General features: G+C 41.2%; 1 protein-coding gene across 2 annotated transcripts in view; it reads left to right on the top strand.

Moving 5' to 3' along the window:
* The window catches only part of LOC126249557 (uncharacterized), a 250,615-nt gene that overhangs the window by 170,670 nt on the left and 55,836 nt on the right, over positions 1–24,109 (top strand). For both annotated transcript variants that reach the window (XM_049951221.1, XM_049951220.1), the window contains exon 9: positions 17,026–17,125. In XM_049951221.1, coding sequence (XP_049807178.1) covers positions 17,026–17,125 — 100 coding nt within the window. The remainder of the gene's footprint in view (positions 1–17,025; positions 17,126–24,109) is intronic.

The raw sequence follows: 24,109 nt of genomic DNA, 5'->3' as shown, positions 1-24,109 counted from the left end.
GAACCCATTGACATATTTTTAAGGATGTCATATTGGATAGAATTTACAATTTTAAAAATTGTCGTGAGTCTAGCAGCATTGTAAAACAATGATTTATCTGAATAAAGGAATCACAGTGGATATACAGGGTAATTATAATTAAAGTTAAACTTTCAAAATGCTGTAGAAATAATATCACTGGTCAGAATGATGTCAAATTGCAATGGAGTACTATCGGAGAAGGGGTAAAACTTATGGCAGAAGAAAAAAAAATAATGTGAAAATTGACCAATGTATGTGTCAGAATACGTAAATGAAAACACCTGTCATGTGCATGACCCATTGAAATTGGTGTAAACACACTGGGTACATGGCTTTTCCTCCTTTTGCGTGTGCAACATTCGTCATGACTGTCTCAATGCAGGATTGCGCTCTGCTTGTAAAGTTGTATTACAAGAATGATGACTGTGCAGACATCGCTATGCAGAAGTTCTGGACACTGAAGGGTTTGGGGGGAGGGGGGGGGGCATTGGGTCCAATGACTGCCATGGGTATGGAGAAAATAATTTGGAAACTCGAAAAGACGGGTTCTTGTGTGCAACCTGGTAGAGGGAGGAAATTAAGTGATTTGACGTCAGTGTGGAAGCAGTGGCCACAGAAATGCAGGAGGGGATGAGCGGTGGTGTGCAAACGTGTAGTGTACAGAGAATTGCCTGAACATTGGACATACCTGTGAGCATGGTGCATAAAGTCCTTCTTTACTATCAATTCAAAATTACCCATGTGCACGAGTTGCTTAGTGTTGACTTGCCAGCGAGAGAGTAGATGGCGCACCTCCGCACATTGCAAATACAGTTAAGCAACTGCTGAAGCACCATTTTGGAAATGCTAGAATTTTTCCCATGCTGTGTGATATGACCTTGCTATGGTGTATGGGCTTACGTAACTAACAGTGTCACACCTGTACACCCATGCACACTGAGTAGTATAGTTTGTTTATCGTCAAATGTACACCTCAGGGATTGTTGTATGATTCATTTGTAGTTCTTCTGCCATGCATTTTCCCCCTTCTCTGATAATATTCTGTTGCAATTTGACATCATTCTGATCAGTGGTGTTATTTCTACAGCAGTTTGAAAGTTTAACTTAAGTTATAATCACCCTGCATTTGAAATATCTATGAGATTTTATGGTATTGTGCAATTTCTTTAAACAATAAGGTTGTCTGTTACCATTGTTTACAGCCGATGTCTTTGTATTTCATAACCAAGGTGTGTTTCAGAAGTCAGTGAAGTTAGAAATGTATTTTTTTCTGAGTGGCATTGGTTATATGGTCTACTGATTAAATTATTTTTTGAATTCTTCATTTGTGTGGCCATATTGTCTGTAGTTCCTGTACAATTCTTGAAGGTATTTTTCTTCTGTCATTGCAACTACAAAAACTCCCCCCCCCCCCCTCCCCTCATCCCCACCCCCCTACCAAACGTGTTTCACTTTTTTATGGTAAAGCATCATCAGTGGTCTGTAATTAAGTTATTAACATTTTGATTTGCTTTAAGGTGGTAAACAGTTTGTTAACAATATGTTAGTTTGTACTTACGGTGATTTTCGCTTTTTTGGATCTTGAGTAATTTCTTAAATTTATTGTTAATCACAATGCACCATTAAAATTGCTTGTTTGATGTTGTTACATATCGTATTTAATGACATGTTTCTGTTTCATTGTAATTCATTGAGATGCTTTGTGAACTTACATGGGAATCCCTGGAGGGAAGACAAAGTTCTTTTTGTGGAACACTATTGAGAAAATTTAGAGAACTGCCATTTGAAGCTGACTGCAGAACGATTCTACTGTTGGCAACGTATGTATCACTTAAGGACCACGAAGATAAGGAAATTAGGGTTTGTACGGAGGTATATCAACAGTCCTTCTTTTCTTGCTCTATTTGGGAATGAAACAGGAAAGGAAATAACTAGTAGTGGTACAAGTTACCCTCAGCCACACACCATGTAGTGGCTTGCAGTGTACGTATGTAGACATAGACGTAGAACATCATCATCACTGCTTATCACCTGCACTTGCCATCTGAGAACAAGTAGTGGCCTTCTTGCAACATTCTGTGTCGTCTCGCACTATTGATTGGGATCTAACAACAGCCAGACCAGAGAATTCCCGTCCAATTTATTGGCTGAAGTTAACACCACAACACACACAGCTGTGTTGGGAATGGTGATGTGACCAAGACGAATGGACTACTGATGAATGGCATCGCATTCGGCAATGAATTATGCTTCTGCACAGTCTTGAAAGACCATCGTGTGTGCAAATGGTGGTAATCTGAGGAGAGGACCCATCCTTTGCATTTGGGTCCGCCACCTAGCAAAACAACAGAAACAAGAGTGCTGGAAATGGTATGTTACGACCATTGTACTGTGTGCACCTCCTTTGCAGGTTTGGGCGGAGATTTAATGCCTCAATGGCCTCCAGTCCCTCACAGGTGCACCTGGTGTTTCCCTGAATGTTGCTAGCTCCACTGACCCAGATGCTGTCACCAAACATTTTGCCCTGCCTTATGCTTGAGCCTTGCATCATCTGAGAATCATCAGCCAGCATTTTGTGTCTTGAAACAGCAGGTGGAGCGAATTCACTTACCTTTCAGTACAAGTCATCTGGAGTCATTAGTACTCTGTTCGGTGGGTGGGAATTCCTCAATGCCCTAGCCCTTTGCCGTGACATGGCTTTATAGCCTGACCGAATACACAGCCAAATGCTCTAACACCTATTTGTGGCTTTACTAATTTCCAGCATTCTGCAAGGCACAACATCAGCAACTGTACGGTTTACCAGATTATGCAATAAATTGCAGAGAACCTTCGAAGTTGCACTATTAATTTTCTTTATTACTCGACTATTTTCAAGCCTAAGCCATTATCAAATCATCCATTAAGCTATGCAATACCATACATTACAACAGCCAAAAGACTGAGTCTGGTTAAACACATCTTGTAAAGCAGTGCAGGGTTGAATGTCATTCACCTAACTGTGGGGCCCCCAGGGGGCTCACCGCTCTGTGGTGGGTTTGTGCTTGGCTACAACAGGGCCCCAGCCTTTGCAGCATCTTTTCACTTTTGTGCTGCATGTCTGTCCTCTTGATATTCTTTTTCCCCTCCCTTGGGGAACATGTCTGGGATGTTGTTGGAAATGTGTTCTGCATATTCAGTCACTGATATTAGAACAGTTTCTCCACTGTCTTTCTATTTTGTTCTTTTTTCATTCCCCTTCTCCTGCTCTTCCTCCACTTCGGCATTCGAGGTTCCTCTTTTTCTTCTTCCTCCCTGTGTGCTCCTGAAGGCCAGCCCACGATTCTCACACTGTATCAGATGACTGGGTAATACGTAATTCCCAACCCTCGGTTGACAGGTGACCCAGGGAGGGGTGATTGCCTGAGCTGCTATCTTCCTAAATTGCTGATTGGTCCCTCTGTCAGGTGTTTGGCAGGTGTGAACAATCACTTTAAGATGGGTGTGCCCCCTTCTGAGGGGCCCCCCCCATTTGGAAGGAGCGCACCATTGGAGATGCTGGTGATGATGGGGGATTTTCTTGCCATGAGCCAAACATCATCTTCTCAGTCGTTGTGAACTAAACGTAAACGGAATGAGGCTAATGATTCAAAGACCCTCCCAGCTGCACCAAGGTTGCTTGCAGTTTCATGTGCTGAAGACGGTCAGTCCTTTGCTACGGTAAATCCGTTTATATCCAGATAGGTTTTGATGCAGTTGCTGGCCCTGTGAATTCCTGCTCTCGTTTACGAAATGGCACTTTGCTTTCGGAGATTACTTCTGATTCTTAAGCACAACTGTTTGCCCCTTCACTCCTCCATGTCTGTCCTGTTTGTGTCAAGGCCCATCAAACCCTGGAATATTCCCGTGGTGTTATTTACACTAGGCTGCTCGATGGTCTGACTGAGGCAGAACTCCTACTTTTCTGATCAGGGTGTCATTGCAGTCCATCAGGTGATGAAAAAAGTAGATGTAACCTTTGTGCACACACACACACACACACACACACACACACACACACACTCACTCTCTCTCTCTCTCTCTCTCTCTCTCTCTCTCTTCTCACTTTTGATAGAGTGGTTCTTCCATCAAAGATCAAAACAGGGTATGAAGTTACCTCAGTCCGACCGTACATTCTGAACCTGATGCGCTGCTACCAGTGTCATTGTTACAACCAAACTTGGGAGTCCTGTCGTCACCCAGCCAAATGTGTAACCTGTGGTAGGGATGTTCACAACGGCGATTGTCTGTCTTATTCTCCCCAGTGTATCAACTGCAATGGCGACCATGCCGCCTCCTCCTACGATTGTTCCATGTATCTCAATGAGCAGGCTGTCCAGGAGACTTGGGTGAAGGAAAAGATGTCTTACCCGGGTGCTCTTAAGTTGTTGGTGAGTCGGAAACCTTGTGTTCTACCATCTGGCACATACAGTGCTGTTCTTGCTGCATCTCGCTCCATGAATGAAATGGCTGTGCAGACATGCAACCTCAAATTTAGCACCACAATTGTGAAATCACCTAGTGTCATGGTAGCATCCCCACCTCCTCCTCCAGCTGTGCCGCAAGCCACCAAACTCTCACCTCACGGGGCAAAGTCATCAGCTACACAACCGGCAGGCCAGAAAGGACAGAAGGAATACTCCTGTGAAGACTTCCCACGTCCCTCCAGCGAACAAGCATCTGAGTCTTCCTCTGCCAACTGGAATGGCTGCAAGAGGTGACACAAAGGGAAACGGTCTTCTCCTTCTCTGACTTGTAGATCATCTTAGACGGTGCCGCCACATGTTATCCTCGCCCAGCTGACCTTCATGTTGCCGGTATACACCACCAGCTGTTTTTCTGCCCTGGAGACTGACAGAAGGAGAATGCTGATGCCTCTGTGTAGACCTCATGGAGTAGGATCCTCCTGCCTCTGTGCTCTGTAGCAGCAAGTCTTCGACGGCTGGCACTCGGCAGCCACCGTGGTGACACCCCTTCATTTTTTTCCTAGTTATGACTCTCCTTCAGTGGGATGTTCGTGGTCATTGATCCAACAAAGAGGATTTATGGATGCTCTTAGAATCACAGCATCCATTTGTACTCAGCCTCCAGGAAACAAAATTGCATCCTCACAGATGCTTTGGCTCTCGCATTTCTTCCCGGTCCGCTTTGGTGGACTGAGGCATGCTGCGACGCCATTCACACACAGAGAAGTGCTCTCTGCATTTTTATCCATCATTGTACGATAGCAAACTGCATTCGTAATAAACAGTTTGGTGCAGAGTGTCGTCGCGTTCTTCAGGAGAGCAAATAAGCTAACTGGATTTCATTTACTAGTTCTTTTAACAGTTCCACTCCATTTTCCATCATGTGGGCCAACCTCAGATGGCTCTCTGGGACCAGGATCCATTCCCCAAGTTCCGACCTGACAGTAGCAGGCAATGTCATAGTTGGCCCTATTGCTATCTCCAACACCTTGGGCCACCATATTGTGGAGATTTCCTCCCACTATCACCCTGCTGTCGTCCAGCAGAAACAAGGGGAGACAGCTTGGGCTTCTCAGAATAGTGAGTGCTACAATGCCACCTTTACTATGTTGGAGGTAGATCATGCTCTCACCTCATCCATATCCTCGGCCCCAGAGCCAGATGATGTTCGCATTCAGATGTTGCAGCACCTTTCTCTTGTGAGCAAGCATTTTCTCCTTCATATGTACAACTGCGTATGGGCAGAGGGCACTAACCCCAATTCTCTCACCAGCTGTGTTTGCAAGGTGATGGAACATTTGAATCATGCCCGGCTGGTATGGTGTCTTGAGTCTTGCAATTTACTAACCACTGCACAGTATGGATTTGGTTTTCTGTGGAAATCCCAGACTGTGGCCGTGTTTTTCAATTTGGAGAAAGCCTGCAACACCTGCTGGAGGACTGTTATCGTCCGTACCCTCTACATGTGGGGCTTCCATGGCAGTATACACCATATCCTTCAGGAATTTTTAAAAGACCAAATTTATTGGTATTTGTGGGTTCTGTCTTGTCGGACGCCTTTATCCAGGAAAACAGTGTGCATCAGGGTTCCATCCTGAGCATCTTCCTCTTTGCTATCGCCGTGAACCCTATAATGGCCTGTCTTCTGCTGGGCATCTCTGGCTCCCTTTTCGTTGACGATTTTGCCTTCTATTGCATTTCTGCACGGACTTCTCTCATTGAGCGGCATCTTCAGCGATGTCTCGATTCTCTTCACTCATGGAGCATCAACAGTGGCTTTTGTTTTTCCTCTGACAAAACAATTTGTATAAATTTCTAGCAGCGCAATTGGTTTCTTCCACCATCTATAAAGCTTGGGCCTGTTTCTCTTGAAACTACGAAATTCCTGGGGCTCATGCTCAATAGGAAACTTTCTTGGTCCTCTCGCATGCCTTACCTGGCAGCTCGCTGTATGAGGTCCCTCAGCATCCTACATGTCCTCAATGGTACTTCCTGGGGAGCAGATCGAACCACCCTCCTCCGTTTGTACGGGTCCCTCATCCATTCGAAACTAGACTATGGGTGTTTTGTTTATGCATCTGCGTGTCCATCCCTCTTACGGCGTCTTAATACTATCCATCATCGTGGCATCTGTTTGGCCTCTGGTGCCTTTTACACTAGGCTGATTGAGAGTGTGTATGCAGAAGCTGGCGAACTACCGCTGTCCTACCACTGTGACTTTCTCCTCAGCATGCCATTTGTCTGCCATGTGTAGCCACCCATCCTATACCACCTCCTTCGATGACTCGTTTGATTGCCAGTATGGTGCGCATCTCTCTTCTCTGTTACCTTGTAGAGTTTGCTGCTCTGGCAGCTTAACAACACGTTACCTGCCACTTTCCCGATGGTTGTGAACCCTTCACCACCTTGGCTTTGTATGGTGGCTTGTGTTCACCTTGGATTTCATTCGCTTTCTAAGGACACTACTCCAGCCTTGCTCCTTCACCTTTAGTTTTACGACCTTCAAACGGAACTTTGTGGTAGTGCCTTTGTGTACACTGATGACTCTCAGACTGACTGTGGTGTCGGGTGTACGTTAGTCATTGGCTCCAACGTTTGTCGGTATCATCTTCCAGAACACTGCTCAGTGTTTACAGCAGAGCTCTGTACCCTGTATCAGGCCATGCAGTACATCCAGCAACACAGGCTTATCAGTTGTGTCATCTGCTCCAGCTCTCTCAGTGCCCTTCAAAGACTCTGTGTGCTTACACCATCCATCCCTTATTGCAACGGTTCCGGGAAAGCTGTCACTTGCTCACTCTTGATGGAGGCACTGTGATGTTTATGTCAGTTCTTGGTCACATCGGTCTGAGAGGAAACGAGGCCACTGACACTGCAGCCAAGGCTGCTGTCCTCATGTCTCAGCCCGCTAGTTCTTACATTCCCTCTGATGATCTCTGTGTTGCCATCTGTCAGTAGGTGGTGTGACTTTGGCATCACCACTGGTCCTCCCGTCATGGGAACAAGTTTGTATGAATTACGCTTCTAGTGGTATGGATGACTTCCTCTCGGTCCTTTCGCTATGATGAGATCATTTTACCAAGATTGCGTATCGGGCTCAGTCTTGGTAGCCATCGCCATTTGTTAAGTGGTGCTCCCCCACCACTTTGTGCTCATTGCCCTCAATATTCGACAGTCCACCATTTCCTGACGGAATGCCCTTTTTTTAACCACTTACATTCTCATTTGTGTTCACCATCTGAGTTACTGGGCGTTTTAGCGAACGACGTGCGGCCTCTCAACCGCATTTTACTTTTTATCCGTCATAGCAAGATGGCAAAGGACATTTAATCTTTAGTTCAGGACTTGTGTTTCTCTATGGCGGCTCTCTTTGTCTCCGTGTTCTAAATTTTGACATGGGTGCGTACGACCATCGTTGTTTTTCTACCCTAAAGTAAAACAAAACAAAAGCTAACGGTGGATTGTCAATGTCACAGGTTTGCTATTTTCAACAGTATCTGGAATGAGAGCGAGTTCCTATCTCAATCGCAAGACAGCGTGATTGTCCTGGTACTGAAACTGGGTAAGCACCTCTTTGAGATGGACAGCTATCATGCAATTAATCTCACTAATGTAGTCCACAAGTTGCTCTTATGTATGGTGAGCCAGTGGCTGTGTTTCTACTTCAGTCTTTTGACTTTGTCACAGGGTGGTTGTATCCAAGAGTATTCTACTGCTGACAATTTGGCATGCTTGGAGTCTGTCACTCAGTCAGCTTTTGCCCAGCATCAACATTTTATTGTTATTTTCTTTGACTTGAAAAAGGCTTATGACACCATAGAACATCATCTCATTCTCATTGCAACAAATTCTTGTCACACCATACTTTCTGGGTTCAGCTTGGTTCTTCATAAAGTGTCACCCATATACAAGAGACTGTATTGTGTGTGCCACTTTTTCTACTGGCTGTCAATGGTATAGCTGCAGCTGTGGCACACACAGTGTCGCCCTCCCTGTAGGCTGATAATTTTTCCATTTACTATGGTCCCTCAACTGTTGAATGTTGCTGACTGATTGACGGCAGGGTGCCATACAAAAGGTGCAGTCCTGGGCTCTCATCCAGCATTTCTGGTTTTCAGACGGTGATACATGCGTCATAAACTTCTGTCACTGTCATACACTCCATCCACATCCTGAACTCTACCTTGTTGACTAATTGCTCAGTGTGGTGGAGTCTTATGACTTTTTTGGGACTACTCTTCAGTGCCCAGTTTACATGGCTTCCCCATTTTCATCAACTTAGTGAACATGCTGGTCACATTTTAATACTCTTTGCTGCCTCAGTAACACCAGCTGGAGTGCAGGCTGCTTTACACTTCTGTGGCTTTACAAAGTGCTGATCTTGTCCTGTCTTTATTATGGAAGCCTGGCTTACGGCTTGCCATTGCCTTCCCCATTGCAGATGCTGCACCTGATTCACCGTGTGTGACAGGTGCCTTTCAGACCTGCCCTCTGAAGAGCCTGCTCATGGTTGTTGGGGTGCAGATCATGTGCCAACAACTACTGCTCAACAATGTGATACACATTTGATGCTTCCCTGAGTATTCTAACAAACATGCCATTTTTTCTGGTAGGGAGATTCATCTCCCACAACAGAGGCCCAGGGCTGGAGTCACAATCACAGTTTGCATACAGTGTCTCTGCTCTGAACTGCAACTTCCCCCAGTGTCGTCTCTTGTCTGGGAGCAATTGCGTATGCCTCTATGGTGTGGACGCCGTCCTCGGATCTACATCGGCCTATCCTTTGGACTGAAAGACACTGTTGATGCCATGGTTTTTTGCTGCCTGTTCCTGACTGTCATTGATGCATTTCTGGTTCAGACGTGGTATACACTGGTGGCTCTATGGTTCACGGGTAAACCTGTTTTGCCTACACACCTGCAGGGTGCAGTGAACCATGCCATAGACGTATCATGACAGTACACGAAACAAGATATTTAAATGTTGTGCAGGGTCAGTAGAATTTAGTGAAACTAAACTTCTAATTGTTGTTGTTTATAGATACCCTAACTCCAACTTCAGAGCATTTCTGCTCAAGCTAGAGAGGGTTCTTGATTCACTTTGTAGGAAGTACCAGAAACTAGTTATATGTGGTGACTTCAATATAAATTTTGTATATGATGGTGCAAGAAAAAGGATGTTGGTAAATCTTAATTCATATGATGTGACGCAGACTGTGTTTTTTCCAACTATGGTGCAGGGGAACAGTAGCACTGCCACAGACAATATTTTTATTCATTCTTCATTACTAGATGGGCATTCTGTTAGTAAAAGCGTGAATGGCCTTTCAGACCATGATGCACAAATTTTAACTCTAAAAGGCTTTTGTACTCAAACCAGTGTCATATTTAATTACAAACTATGTAGGAAAGTTAATCCAACAGCAATAGAGAGTTTTTTAAACCTTGTCAAGGAACAAGAGTGGCAGGATGTTTATAGTGCCGATAACATAAATGATAAATACAATGCTTTCCTTAACACATTTTTCATGCTCTTTGAGAGTTGCTTCCCATTAGAACGTTCTAAACGGGGTACTAGCAGTAATAGGCAGCCTGGGTGGCTGACTAGTGGGATAAGGATATCTTATAGAACAAAGTGGGAATTGCATCAAAATGTTAGAAGTAGTCACAATCAAGCTACAGTAGCCCAATACAAACAGTATTGTAAGGTGCTTAAAAATGTGATTATGAAGGCAAAGAGTATGTGGTATTGGAATGCAAACAGAATAGCTAATTCACAGGATGAAATTAAAAGCATATGGTCAGTTGTGAAGGAAGTGTCTGGTCAGCAGCACAAGGCCGATGATATAAAGTCAGTTCACAGTAAAAATATTTCTGTTACTGATAAATCAGATATATGTACAGTATTTAATAATCATTTTCTGACATTGCTGGTGAATTAAACAAAAATTTAGTTTCAACAGGAAATCATATAACTTTCTTGGCAAATGCCTTTCTGAGATTGATGTCTGAAATACTCCTCTGTGATACAGACAAGAGGGAGATTGAGTCAATAATTAAATTATTTAAGACTAAGGACTCTCATGGTTATGATTGAGTGTCTAGCAGAATATTAAAGTACTGTACTGCACATGTTAGTCCTGTATTTAGCTATGTTTGTAATATTTCCTTTAGGAATGGTCAGTTTCCAGAGCGATTAAAGTACTCAATAGTAAAGCCGCTTTATAAAAAGGGAAAAAGGGATAATGTACAAGCTGCATTCTATAAGTAATGCGACAAAATTCATAAAAAATCATTTATTGAATATATTCGTGCAAATAATCAAAAATTTTCAAAATAGCACCCTCTTGCGTCAATACACTTCTGAATGCCTTTTCTGGAATGCCTTTTCTGGAATGTTCTTTAGAGCTGATGTAACATCCGCCTGGATGCTTTCAATCGTGTCCCAATATTTTCCTTTCATGACTCCTTTTAACCGAGGAAACAAAAAAAAAGTCAGCGGGAGCCAGGTCAGGACTGTTGGAAGGCTGGGGAACCAATACGGTCTTGGTCCTGGCCTGGAAGTCGTTGACAATGAAGGTGCTGTAACTCGGCGTGTTGTCATGGTGAACTTCCCACTTCGGCAGTGTGACACCCTCCTTTTCAGTCTTTTGAGCACTTCCAAGTAGAAAACTGAGTTCACTGTAGTCCTGGTAGGTATGAATTCGTGGTGGACAATGCCTCTGACGTCAAAGAACATCATGAGCATGGTTTTGATCCTGGACTTGCTCATGCGTGCTTTCTTCGGACGGGGCGACGATGGGGTGTGCCACTCTGAACTCTGCCTTTTTGACTCAGGGTCGTACTCAAAAATCCACGACTCATCACCAGTGATAACTGAGTTTAAAAAATGAGGATCATTTTCACATATTTCCAACATTTTTTGGCACCGAAACACTCGCATGTGCTTCTGTTCGTCATTCAACACTTTTGGGATGAGTTTGGCACACACCTTTCTCATGTTCAAATCTTCGTTCACAATGCGGAAAACGGTTGTTTTTGACATGTTTAGAGTTTGTGCTATCAAGTAAAGTCTCAGCCGTCTGTCAGAGTTCAAACAATCGCGCACACGCGTCACATTTACATAGACTCGTGCGGTTGATGGCTGTTCACTGCGAGGTTTGTCGGTGATCTCCTCTCGGCCCTCCATGAACAACTTGTGCCATCAGAAAACTTGTGATTTGGACAAGCAATCAGTCCCAAAGGCATGCTGAAGTAATGGAAACGTTTTGGTGGCGGACTTCCCAAGTTTAATGCAAAATTTGATAGCGTACCGTTGCTCTACAGAATGATCGATTGTGCCGTGTTACATAAACTCAAAACGTGATTGACGGAAACGCACGTCCTGACTCTCCGGCAGCTCGTAGCTGAATGAGACAAAGAGCGTTTTGAAGCTAACACCAACCCCAACCCCCCACCCCTCCCAACCCCCCCACCCCCCACCCCCCACTTAGCCCAGCCAGTTACAACATGTTGTGGTGTACCGTTGCACCAGAAAAAAATTGGTCGCATTACTTATGGAATGCACTCTGTAGATAATTTTAGTACTATTTCTATGCCATCAGTGTTTGCAAAAGTTATTGAAAAGGCTGTGTATGTAGGGATAATTGATCATTTTATATCACACGATTTGCTATCAAATGTACAGTTCGTTTTAGAAGTCGTTTAACAACTGAAAATGCTATATTGTCTCTTCTCTGTGAGGTACTGGATGGGCTAAACAAAAGGTTTCGAACGCTTGGCATATTTTTTGATTTAACTAAGGCATTTGATTGTATTGATCACAAAATATTGCTCCAGAAGTTGGACCATTATGGAATACGAGTAGTAGCTCATAATTGGTTCACCTCTTACTTTAGCAACAGGCAGCAAAAGGTCATTATTCACAATGTTGATAAGGGCTGCGATGTGGGATCTGAGTGGGGTACTGTCAATTGGGGGGGGGGGGGGATCAGTGTTGGGGCCGCTCCTATTTCTTATTTATATAAATGATATGGCCCTAGTATTGCGGGTAACTCTAAAATATTTCTGTTTGCTGATGACACTAGCTTGGTAGTAAAGGATGTTGTGTGCAACATTGGCTCGGTTTCAAATAGTGCAGTACGTGATCTCAGTTCATGGATTGTAGAAAATAAACTAACGTTAACTAACAGTAAGACTCAATTTTTACAGTTTCTAACACACAATTCAACAAAACCTGACGTTTTAATTTCACAGAATGGGCATATGATTAGTGAAACTGAACAGTTCAAATTTCTAGGTGTTCAGATAGATAGTAAGCTGTCATGGAAATCCCACATTCAGGATCTTGTTCGAAGACTTAATACTGCCATTTTTACTATTCGAATGGTGTCAGAAGTGAGTGATTGTCCGACACGAAAATTAGTCTACTTTGCGTACTTTCATTTGCTTATTGTCGTATGGTATTGTATTTTGGGGTAACTCTTCCCATTCTAAAAGGATATTTTTGGCTCAGAAACGGGCGGTTCGGGCAATAAGTGGTGTAAGTTCATGAACATCTTGTCGACTCCTGTTCATGAGTCTGCATATTTTGACACTGGCCTCTCAATATATATATTCCTTACTGTCATTTCTTGTTGACAATATTAGCTCATTCCCAAGAATAAGCAGCTTTCACTCTGTTAATACTCAGCAGAAATCAAACCTGCATTTGGATTGGACTTCCTTAACTCTTGTGCAAAATGGTGTGCAGTATACGGCTGCATCCATTTTCAATAAGCTACCACTTGAATTCAGAAAACTTAGCAGTAATCCACCCACTTTTAAATTGAAACTGAAGAGTTTCCTCATGGGTCACTTCTGTTCTGTCGAGGAGTTCTGTGAAAAATTAAGCTGATTCTCATTGTATTGTTGATTGCGTTTACTTAAACTTATGGACAGACTTGTTTTGGGCTCATGAACATTTAGTTTTATCTGTTATTACTTTTATATTGTAATTGCATGTACTGACATGTTCCATGCCCTTGGAGAATTGCTCCTCAATTTGGTCCTAAGGAACATGATGTGTAAATAAAAATAGTAAAATAAATTCATTGCGAATTGGTGTCCATTGTTTAAGCTCTCCGTCACATTCGTTCTTGCACTAGCGAGACATTCTTAATCAGCAGTGACTCCCTGAGTAGTCTTCAGACATCCAGCCAGTGCTACCCTCAACACCCATTTGTCGTGTGTATCCAGGATCTCTTTTCTGACCTCCATCAAGTTGGATGTCAGATGTCTTTTTCTGGATCCCAGGGAATGAACATGCTGACCAGTTGGGCAAGTTAGCTGCCAGGTTGCCAATTTTGAATATTTGGGTGGGGGGTTACTAGAACTGGAACGTTGGTCGACTCTACACTGCAAATTGTTGGAAACTTGGAACATGGATTGATGTACCCTTGTTTTCTCTGACCAGATTGCGAGTAATAAAGGGGACCACAAATGTTTTGCAATCTTTTCTTTGTGCTTCACTGTTGACTTTGTATTGGTCACACTTAACTGGTCCATGGGCACACCGTATGAAATGAGGATTCACCCCACTGTTGACGTGATGCCCATCTGACTGTGGCCGATATCCTACTGGACTACCCCAATTTTGGCCCTTTATGGTCAAGCCTTGCTGACACACTGCTTCTGGTGCTGGCGTACAATGTCAAAGTAGCCAATCTGGTTTTAAGTTTTACATGTGATGGTGGTTTCTACTCCTCTCTGTGAGGTATGGCAGAGTGGCCTCTTTGGCTGCTTGAGGGATTGGAGAGTTGCCCCATTGCTTGCTCCGACCCAGCGGGCCCTTGGCTGCTCTTGCTCAGTGGTTTGGCCTGGTTCCCGACTTCCCACATTTTTAATTCTTCTTATTCTTTTTCGTGTGTCATTGATTTACTGTGTCGTCGTCATTGTTCTCTTTTCCATACATTTTGTCAACTTGTCCTTGTTGCTAGTTTTCTTGTGGTAATGTAGGGTGATGAAACACTGCTCGGATGCAGAGGGTGCATCTCCCATAATGTTACATGTCAGAGGAGCCTCCCGCTGTTTTGTGGGTGGAGCAACTCAGCCACCTTCACCCTCTTGCCACTCTCTGGAGTCTGGTTGCTTCTGTCTCTTGGTGTTATTGATCCATGATTACAATCAGGTTCATCAGGACTTGATTTCTGCATCCTTTCTCTCTGAGGACCCTTCCCGGCTTGACACATATAGATGGGATTGAGGGACTGATGACGTTTTAGTTTTGCCCTTTAACCCTGTTGGCCTAATCCACTCTACACAGTGGTGTTATTCTGTCATTATGATGTGTGAAACCATTGGGTATGATTTCAGGTCACAAAATGGTAGTGATTGAGGGAACCCTGTTGGCAAAACGGCATGTCTGCATGATATTCAGGTACTCCTGTGACCAGCAAGATCCCCAGATCTGTTCCCAATAAAACATATGTGTGTGACTAGCTTGGATGTAAACTCTGCGCCAGTGCCAATATCCAAGATACCAAAGACCAGTTATGACAGTTGTGGGCCAGTTTTCCTGTGGAGAGGATGCAGCACCTTAATGTCTCTCTTCCCAACTGAATTATTGCATGCACCCAGGCCAAAGGGGGTACAACCTTGTACTGATATGTGGGCTCATACTTCTAAGTTCTTAATGAATTTGACTTGATTTTGTAATCACTGGAATAGCATCATACAACATCTCTCCCATTAAGTTTCATTTTGCTATTCCTCTCCTTGTGGGTTCTCCACTCTTTTTGTCTGGCAGTGTAAGTGATGATCGAAAACTGCATATTTTATATGCAATTTGAATTTGGAACAAAAAGTTTAGATGAACTACAGTAAAGCGCGCGCGCGCACACACACACACACACACACACACACACACACACACACACACACCATTAAATGTGATTTACAAACAACATAAAACAAGCAGTTTTAATGGTCTATTGTGATAACAACAAATTTAAGAAATTACACAAGACTGAGACATCTAAGTCTAACATTTAAAAACGACTTAGTCAGCATGCCATATAGCCAGACAAACAACTTTATAATTTCACTGATTTCTGAAAAACACCTTGCATATGAGATGTGATGATTTTGGCTGTAAACAATGATATTGAATAAGTTGATTGTTTCTAGAAATTGCACAGTAAATTTTCAATAAAGTTTCATAAGATATTTCGAATACATTGGCAATCCTTCCTTGAGGTACTCTGCTCTCACATTTCCACACAGTCGCAACATCGGACCACTGTCACATCCCAATGCCCTTGTCCCAGATAAGTATGCGACATCTCCATGTCCTTCACAGTGATCACATGTCGTCTTGACACTGTTTATGCCTCTTATATATGGTACCTGCCTGGTAACAATCCTTAATGCAAACAATCCTAATGCACTGTGGTAGCCATTGTATGTGCCACAGAGAACTGCAACTTCAATCATTTACATACCTGCCTATGGTGTGCATGGGTACGAAGTTCTATTGACATCAGTCCATGTCTTGTGGGTGCTTAATGTTTTTTGTCAGGTGTTGTGTATTTCACTTTCTAGTTAGTTCTGTGTTTTTTGAAATATTTAGTTGTTTATTTGTTCCTATTTTTCCTTTGTGCTTGTGACACACTTCATATTTCTTTGCATTTTATTGTCTCATAGTTACATGAATCTTCTGTCGTTAATTTCCTCTACCATTTAACTGATAGTATACTAACCCTTCTAGTTAGAGATTTATCACTTTAGTTCGCAAAAATAACCTTACAATTTGTTTTAGCACTACTTACACACTACATTTTCTGCTATATTGGAAGATAAAGTCAAGTAATTATTCGTAGTCCCCACTTTCAATTAGTTTTATTTTTGTGATTTCCGTTCCATATTTTGTAGTTATTTGGAATCATAAGAGCTTCATAAAAATTGAGTTCACTATGTTTGTACGTTGGTATAAATGCTGACCTATCAAAAAGTGTACTGAAAATCAGACAACATACAGATAATATTGAAAGGAGACAAAAAGCTCTGCACCTTTTTTCACTCAATCCATTCTTTATAGATCTATTACTATTTTTCTGTACCTCACAAATTACATGTTGGAAGAAGATATAACTAATTAACTCATACATATGAATGGTCACATTATAAAGATTTCGTGGGGCTTCTTCGTCTAAATGAAGTACGTTGGTCACATAATACACAAAAAGTTACTTGTGAACCAAGCGCAAGACGATAGTAGCTTTGGAAATACTGCACATTCCCTAGACTTGCCTAAGCTGTGCTACTTGGAAAATGAAGTCGAGCAAATGAGAAACACTTTTCCTTGGATGTGAATTTTGTCCATGCCACTTTAGGCATCTGCATGTGGATGTCAGTTCCGACCAATGACATTTTTCATATGTCTTGCTTATAAATATCATAACTTTTACATGAATTATGGAAAAAACCATTAGCTAACACAGAAAGAATATTTTTTCTATTTTAAATCAAATAATTATTTTCAGGACACTCGCGGTCCACCTCAACTGCATCAAATGCACCAAAGTCATGCTCGGATATCACTTTCAATGTGCAGGAGTTCTTTTCATCAAGTGTTTCAAGACGGTAAGTGTTTAATCACTCCCAATTTTTCTTTCTTATGGTTAATTATTTCCTAGTTAGTGATCTGGATGGTTAACTAAAATAATGTTTACAGTTTTAAATTTACCGAAATTTGTTCCTCTTTCTATTATATTTTTGTATGACCAAATCTGTGCTGACTGAAAAACTTTTGCCCGTTTTCGCTGAATTATATTCTCTGGATTGTCATATTTTCGAAAGGTCACTCCGTATGTAGAAAGGTCACCTTATACCCCTCCCCACATACATATGATGTCTGTTCAAAAAATTTTGGAATATTCATAATTTTGCGCCAATGGTGTGTTGGATCGGAATGGTGGTTGGCTTCCCTGCACACTGCTGTGTAACTGCTGTAAGTTTCATTGTTGTTTGTCTGTTAGGTATTGTTCACTGCTGTATTGAATAGAACATTGTGTCACAGTTCGCAAATTTCGAGATGGCAGAGTTAGAGGAGCAATGCGCCTGCATTAAATTGTGTGTGAAACTCAAGAAAAGCATTACAGAAACTCGCCAGATGATGAAGGAAGCCTATGGTGATGAGAGCTTAAGCCCTAGTTGGTGCTAGTATTGGTTCACACGATTTAAAAATGTTTGGGCGGAAGTTAAAAATTACCCTCATTCAGGACGCCCTTCGACGTCTGCCGATGACACTCATGTTAGGAACATCGACAAATTGTGTGTGCCAGTTGAATACTAACTGCCTGAGAGATTGCAGAAGAAAGTAACATTTCAGCTGGATCAAGTCATGAAATCCTGACACAGCATCTTGGAATGCATCGTGTTACCACCAAGTTTTTCCCATGACTCATGAGTCAGGACCAGAAAGACGTTCACCTTGCAACCTGTGAAGAGCTTTTGGATCACACAAATGAGAATGAGATGTTCCTTTAATAGAATCATAACTGGTGATGAGACGTGGGTCTACAGTTATGATGTTGAGATCAAGGTGCAGTCTTCACAATGGGTCGGGAAAGGTTCTCTAAACCAAAGAAAACTCATCAGGTCAGGTCAAATGTCAGAGCCATGCTGATAGTGTTCTTTGATTTTGAAGGATTAGTTTGTCATGAATTCATGCCACGAGGACAAACTGTTAATTAATGGTACTATCAGGACGTGTTGTGATGCCTGTGAGAAAATGTGAGAAGGAAATGGCCTGAAATGTGGCGAAACAACTCATGGCTCTTGTATCACAATAACACACCCACACATTCGTCCCTGTTGGTGCGTGACTGTTGCACAAAAAACAAAATGACTGTGCTGCCTCGTCCTCCGTACACTCCAGATTTGGCCCCTGCGAACTTTTTTTTTTTCCAAAGTTGAAAACCCATTGAAAGGATGAAGATTTGCAACAATAGATGAGATAAAAGAGAATTTGTAGACAGGGCTTTGCGCGATCCAGCAAGAGGCGTACCAGGACTGCTTCTGGAAGTGGAAACTGCGTTGGGGGCGGTGTATCAATTGTCGAGGAGAGTATTTCAAAGGAGACCATGCACAACAAGTAAAAAGTAAGCATAGAAAAAAATTGTGGACAAAGTTCCTGAATTTTTTTGAACAGACTTCATGTGTATTTCAGTTAAATATATGACATAGACTTTCGATGAATGTACAAAGCTAGGCCACAGTATTCAGCTGCATGTCATAGATTACAATGTTGAAAACATTTCAAATATTATTAGTGTGTTTTTAGTAGTGCTGTTCAGAATCGACTCCTTATCTTTTTAATCATCACTGACATTTCTATCAGCATTTTCTTAGAAAAAGAATTTGCTGAAGAGCTGTAGCATGACTAAGTTTATAACATCATGAAAAACTTCAAAAATTTCCAACAGAGAGAGGAAGGATGGCTTTGATCGCTACTGATGAGGATCATAATGTAAACACTAATATATTTTTATTTGTGATTATTAAATGGAATAATTTTCCATCTACCAGGCAGCAGCAATTACTCTCAAATATTTCTAACTTGTCAAGTAAATGTCCTGAGTGTAATAAGTCATATTTACCTGAGAACCGGAAGTGCTTTCCTGACTTCTTATAATTTTTTTACATGCACTGCTACAGATATGGTAAGTGAGAAAGCGATAACTTTAAAGAGGAGATATTGGAAATCATTGTACAGGTTTTTAGTGTAAATGGAGAGTATATAAAAACACACGGGTGCAAATAAAAGATGCATCGTTTTATGTTGACGTCATCGTCTGCATAAATTTTTACAGCTTGAGATTTTTTCTTTCTGTCTTTCTTTCTTTTTTTCCATGAATCCCTTTATTTTGATCAAATCTGAAATGAGAGAGAGATTTTACTTTAGCAATACAGTTCATTAATCGGATATGCACAAAGTAGAAAGAAGTGTCACAAACTTCTTTTGTTCCATTGGGCAAGACAGCAGACAAAGACAAGGACAAATGACCTAGATTACAACGAGGCACTACCCAAAGAACTTCGCCACAACAGTGACATGAAGTGCTAAGGGCAGCGGAGAGACAAACACAAGACATGCCAAAGAGAGTAACTGAGTGACAAGCAAAGTAGTTATCAAGCAGTCCTAGAACAGCAAAGGTAGATCCGACAATATCAAGAGCGAGCACTGATCTGACCACCTGTACACTGGGCGGCGCATATATAGCAGGCATTTAGAATGCTATTGGCCCCTGTACTCATGGGGCGAGATGGTGGCACTCTTGCTGGTGAGCACAGCACTGTGCGGCCACAGTGCTCCCTAACGGCCATCTAAGCCCATCTCCTCTGGTGGGCATTCAACCTCCATGGTACCTGATACCAGACGCTGCAAGAGAATTCAAGTTCAATTACCTACCGTAATATGCTGTCGGTTATTAAGTTATGTTTCATTATTCACAGCAAATATTCCATTATAGAATTAATAGCTTAAATATAGATATTTAAGTGCATTGGACATTATAATTCTGAGTTAATGGCATTGCACAGTTGAGCACCCCACAAACCAAACATCATCATCTGAGTTAAAGGCATTTACTTCTGCGTAACTCAGTTATTACATTGCAGGGAAATATGGCTGACAAATTGTTCTACGCTTCCAGTGATTCATATTTGTAGTAATTTATTTTTGGGTTTATCATCTTATAATTCCTTAAAGAATCCTAATTATCAGCTAGCAACAAATAATGATAGTGATGACAATTATAGTATGTACAGCTCATGGAACATTAAAGCAAAGCAATAGTTCTGCACTAAAAGCATAACAATTATTTATACCTAAATAAGAACCAACACAATTTTCTGGTCTTCTCCTCAGTATTGTCTTCCTCAGTATTATGCAATAGTATGGAAGGGGCTAATATGGACAAGTAGAATGTGCAGGTAGAATATTCCTTTCTCCAAAAAACTATCAAAATGGAGGGAAGTTTGAGCTGTAATTAATCCTTATGTCATAAATTTAAGGTCATGTATTTAATTTATAAATCTTGTGCCTCTGCATTACATTCCCTTTGTAATTTATAGTTTTAACTTTATTATCAGACCACCCTTTGCCCTTTCTTCAGAAATCTTTAAATATTGCACATCTGCCAAATATTGAGGAACAAATCACTGCTGGTGGCAGTTAAATGTAATCATGGAGGAAGGGAACAATCAGATGGAAATTTTAGATATGGATAGTACGAAAACTGGGAATAATAGTTGAGAGCTGTTAGTAAATGAAACTTTCGAGGCAAGGAATGAGGTGAATGCCAGTAGTCCAACCTGAGAAGTGGAAAAACAAATAGTGGAAAAACTGGATAGCAATAGGAGAAAACATACTATTCTCCACAAGACAAATGCATCCGTGGATGGCTAGTTAAATCAAAAGATGGCTCAAAATGCTTGATGGAGCTTTAATTTCACTGATGCTGAAAGACTGAAAATACATGAAGAATTTTGGAATTTAGGTGATACAAGACATCCAGCTGCTATGTGTCAGTTCACATTATAAGCAAAGTGAAAGACCTTTCACAGACTCATTTAGAAGAAAATTTACAAATACTTGCTTCTAAAATAAAGATGGTCAACATGTTCAGATTTGTCAGTCCTCCTTTCTTGCAATGTTTGATGTGACTAAGTCATTCATATGCCAGATTCTGTTAAAAAGGAATGAGCACAACGTAATTTCTGAAGATAAAAGAGGAAAACATAAACAAGCAGTAGGTACGTCAGATTTTGTCAAAGAAAAATTGAATCTCACATCAAAAGCACTGCAAAACTCCTTTCACATTATACTAGGAAGTATTCGGAGACAGGGTACTTGCTACACGAGTTAAATCTCTGAAAAAAGCACCTGATGTATGTGAAAACTTGCAAAAACCATGGCATTACCTTTGAAAAGGAATCTTATTATTGAAACATATTGAATACAGAATTTAACCTATCCTTCCATGTACTTATAAATGATTTGTGTGATACATGTCATAGGTTCTTTTATGTTAGTGTCACAAGAGAAAAATCAGCACATGGAGCAGGCCTTTGTGCCAATGGGTGCAGATCATTGTTCCCATACATGTGATTTAAAAATTTTGAGGGCATTGTCATCTGCTCATCATTTTCTCCTTTTGGTTTCTACTGTACCTGATCAATGTTATAAACATAAACAATCCAACAATATAATTATAGTGAAACATGTTTTCACATTCCCAGATTCTAAGTTTTCCCACCTTTTATTTTTGATTGGTACCATCCTCAGCCTTGTTCTCGGAATTAATGATTTTCCTATTAAAATTTTTGTGTGGATAACATTTCCCTTACTTTGCATATTTGAACAACTACCATAAGCTTCAGCATCAATTTTCAAATCGATTGTGTGGAAACTACATCCTGCTCTCTCTCATGCAAAACTTGCAGAATAGTGCATAACATAAAACTACAGTTTGTTTCAGAATATAAATATTTTGAGTTTGTAAAGAAATGTAGGTGGCATTTTTAGAGGCACTTTCAAAATGTTTCATCAGTGTGTCGTCACCTGACTAAACTGCAATAAAACATCAAAAACAGAATTTGAATTTGTTTTTCGTCTTAAAGGCAAGTAGTGTAATGCATAAAAAAATATGCAAGAAAAAACTGATTACAATGTAACGCAGTTAGGTAGTACTAATTTTGAAGACTCATTGGCTAGTTCTTCAACTCTCTTACTTTGGTTTGTTATAATGCTAACAAAATTATGTGGCTTTTCAACTCCATCTTTTAAGTCAGTCATGTATTTTTACGGATTTATGTAACCCACACATTAGATGTGGTCAGAGCAGCACACACAACTTACAAAGTGCACCTTGATCTGTTTTAGACTAAACCATCCATGAATATAATGACAGTCCAATTGAAATGTTAACTTTATGCCATCTGTGCTGGTCTTGAAAATATAATTTTTGTCAGGGTGCCATAAAATCTTAATTTTAGGAAATCATCCCCCCCCCCCCCCCCCCCCTGTATAATCCTGTCGGAGGAACTTCTGCAACTCAGAATTAAAATGGAGAGTCTCTCTCTCTCTCTCTCTCTCTCTCTCTCTCTCTCTCTCTCTCTCTCTCTCTCTCTCTCTCTCCCCCCCTCCCTCCCTCCCTCCCTCCTGTGTGTGTGTGTGTGTGTGTGTGTGTGTGTGTGTGTGTGTGTGTGTGTGTGTGTGTCGCCTGCTCACCCCCTCACCTAGTGCTTAAACAATGATCGGTAGTGGGTTATTATATTCCCATCATCGGGTGTGACACTGAATGAGAAGAAACAATAGACTGAAGCTAATAATTATTTTTACACGCCCAAGTACACATGAGAAAACAAAAAGGAAATACCATATGACATATATAGAAAACAGTGATTGGGCCAGGTGCAGAAAATGTAAGTCAATGCCAAGCTGACGCCAAGCAATACAACGGATAAAGAAGAATGGAATGAACACCAGGACACTTTCATTTTATGTTGTGACCCCAGGCGCCGCACGGAAGAGTATAGGACACAGAGTACGACCAGTGAGTCCAGAGCACGGAGTAGTGTACATGAAGGAGCAAGTGAACTGGTAAACCAGATTGGCAAAAGTACTGCCATCTGTAGTTGGTCCCACATTGTTCTTCCCAGGGATGACATTCTTTCTCTGAAACACTACTGAGAAAATTTAGAGAAATGACATTTGCGACTAGCTGTGGAATGAATCTAGTGCTGCCAACGTACATTGCATGAGGACTAGATAAGAGAAATTAGGGCTCCTACAGAAACATATAGATAGTCATTTTTCCATCGCTCCATTTGCGAGTGTAACAGGAAATAGAATGATGAATGGTTATATGAGATACCATCCACCATTCACCCATGGTGGCTTGTGGAGTAAGGATGTAGATGTAGATATAGGATGTATACATATTTACTTGTTTTGTCACTTGGTCAATTGGCGCCTTCATTTCATTTTATTGTAGCTTATTACTAAGGCCCGGAGTTTATTGACATAATATTTCTTTCTTTATGAGGTATCCATTGTTTACAAGTACTAAAAATCTGAAAATTCTGGTCACAGAAATGTAAATTTAATTTTTGCATTTCTTATCATATAGGTAACACATTATATCTAATTTTTCAAGGATTGTGCCATTTTTAACATTTTACTTAATTTTTTACATGTTTGTGTTTATTTACGACAACAGTTCATTCTTTTAATGTTGGCAAGGATGAACAATGCATCTGCCTCTAGAAAAATGCAACAATTTTACTGAAGAGTTTATTAGTACATGTCGAAAAAAAAATTGATGGTTCATCAGCTTGCTATTATCGTTGATCCACTGATGTTTGTTAATTTGTACCAGATATAGCTCTTGAAACGAAAACATCAATATTTTGTATTTATTGATATTCTGCTAAACATAATGTACATTTGTGAAAAAGATTTTCTAACTGCAAGTGTGTGCTGTATATCAACAGACGTTCCCTCACTTTAGAGAGCTTCTGCACGTTTACTGTCATACACTGCAATAACTCGAGGATTAT

The sequence above is a fragment of the Schistocerca nitens genome, chromosome 3 (assembly GCF_023898315.1).
Source record: "Schistocerca nitens isolate TAMUIC-IGC-003100 chromosome 3, iqSchNite1.1, whole genome shotgun sequence".
NCBI classification, from domain to species: domain Eukaryota; kingdom Metazoa; phylum Arthropoda; class Insecta; order Orthoptera; family Acrididae; genus Schistocerca; species Schistocerca nitens.
The sequence above is the reverse complement of the archived record's forward strand: the minus strand, read 5'-3'. Positions and strand labels throughout refer to the sequence as shown.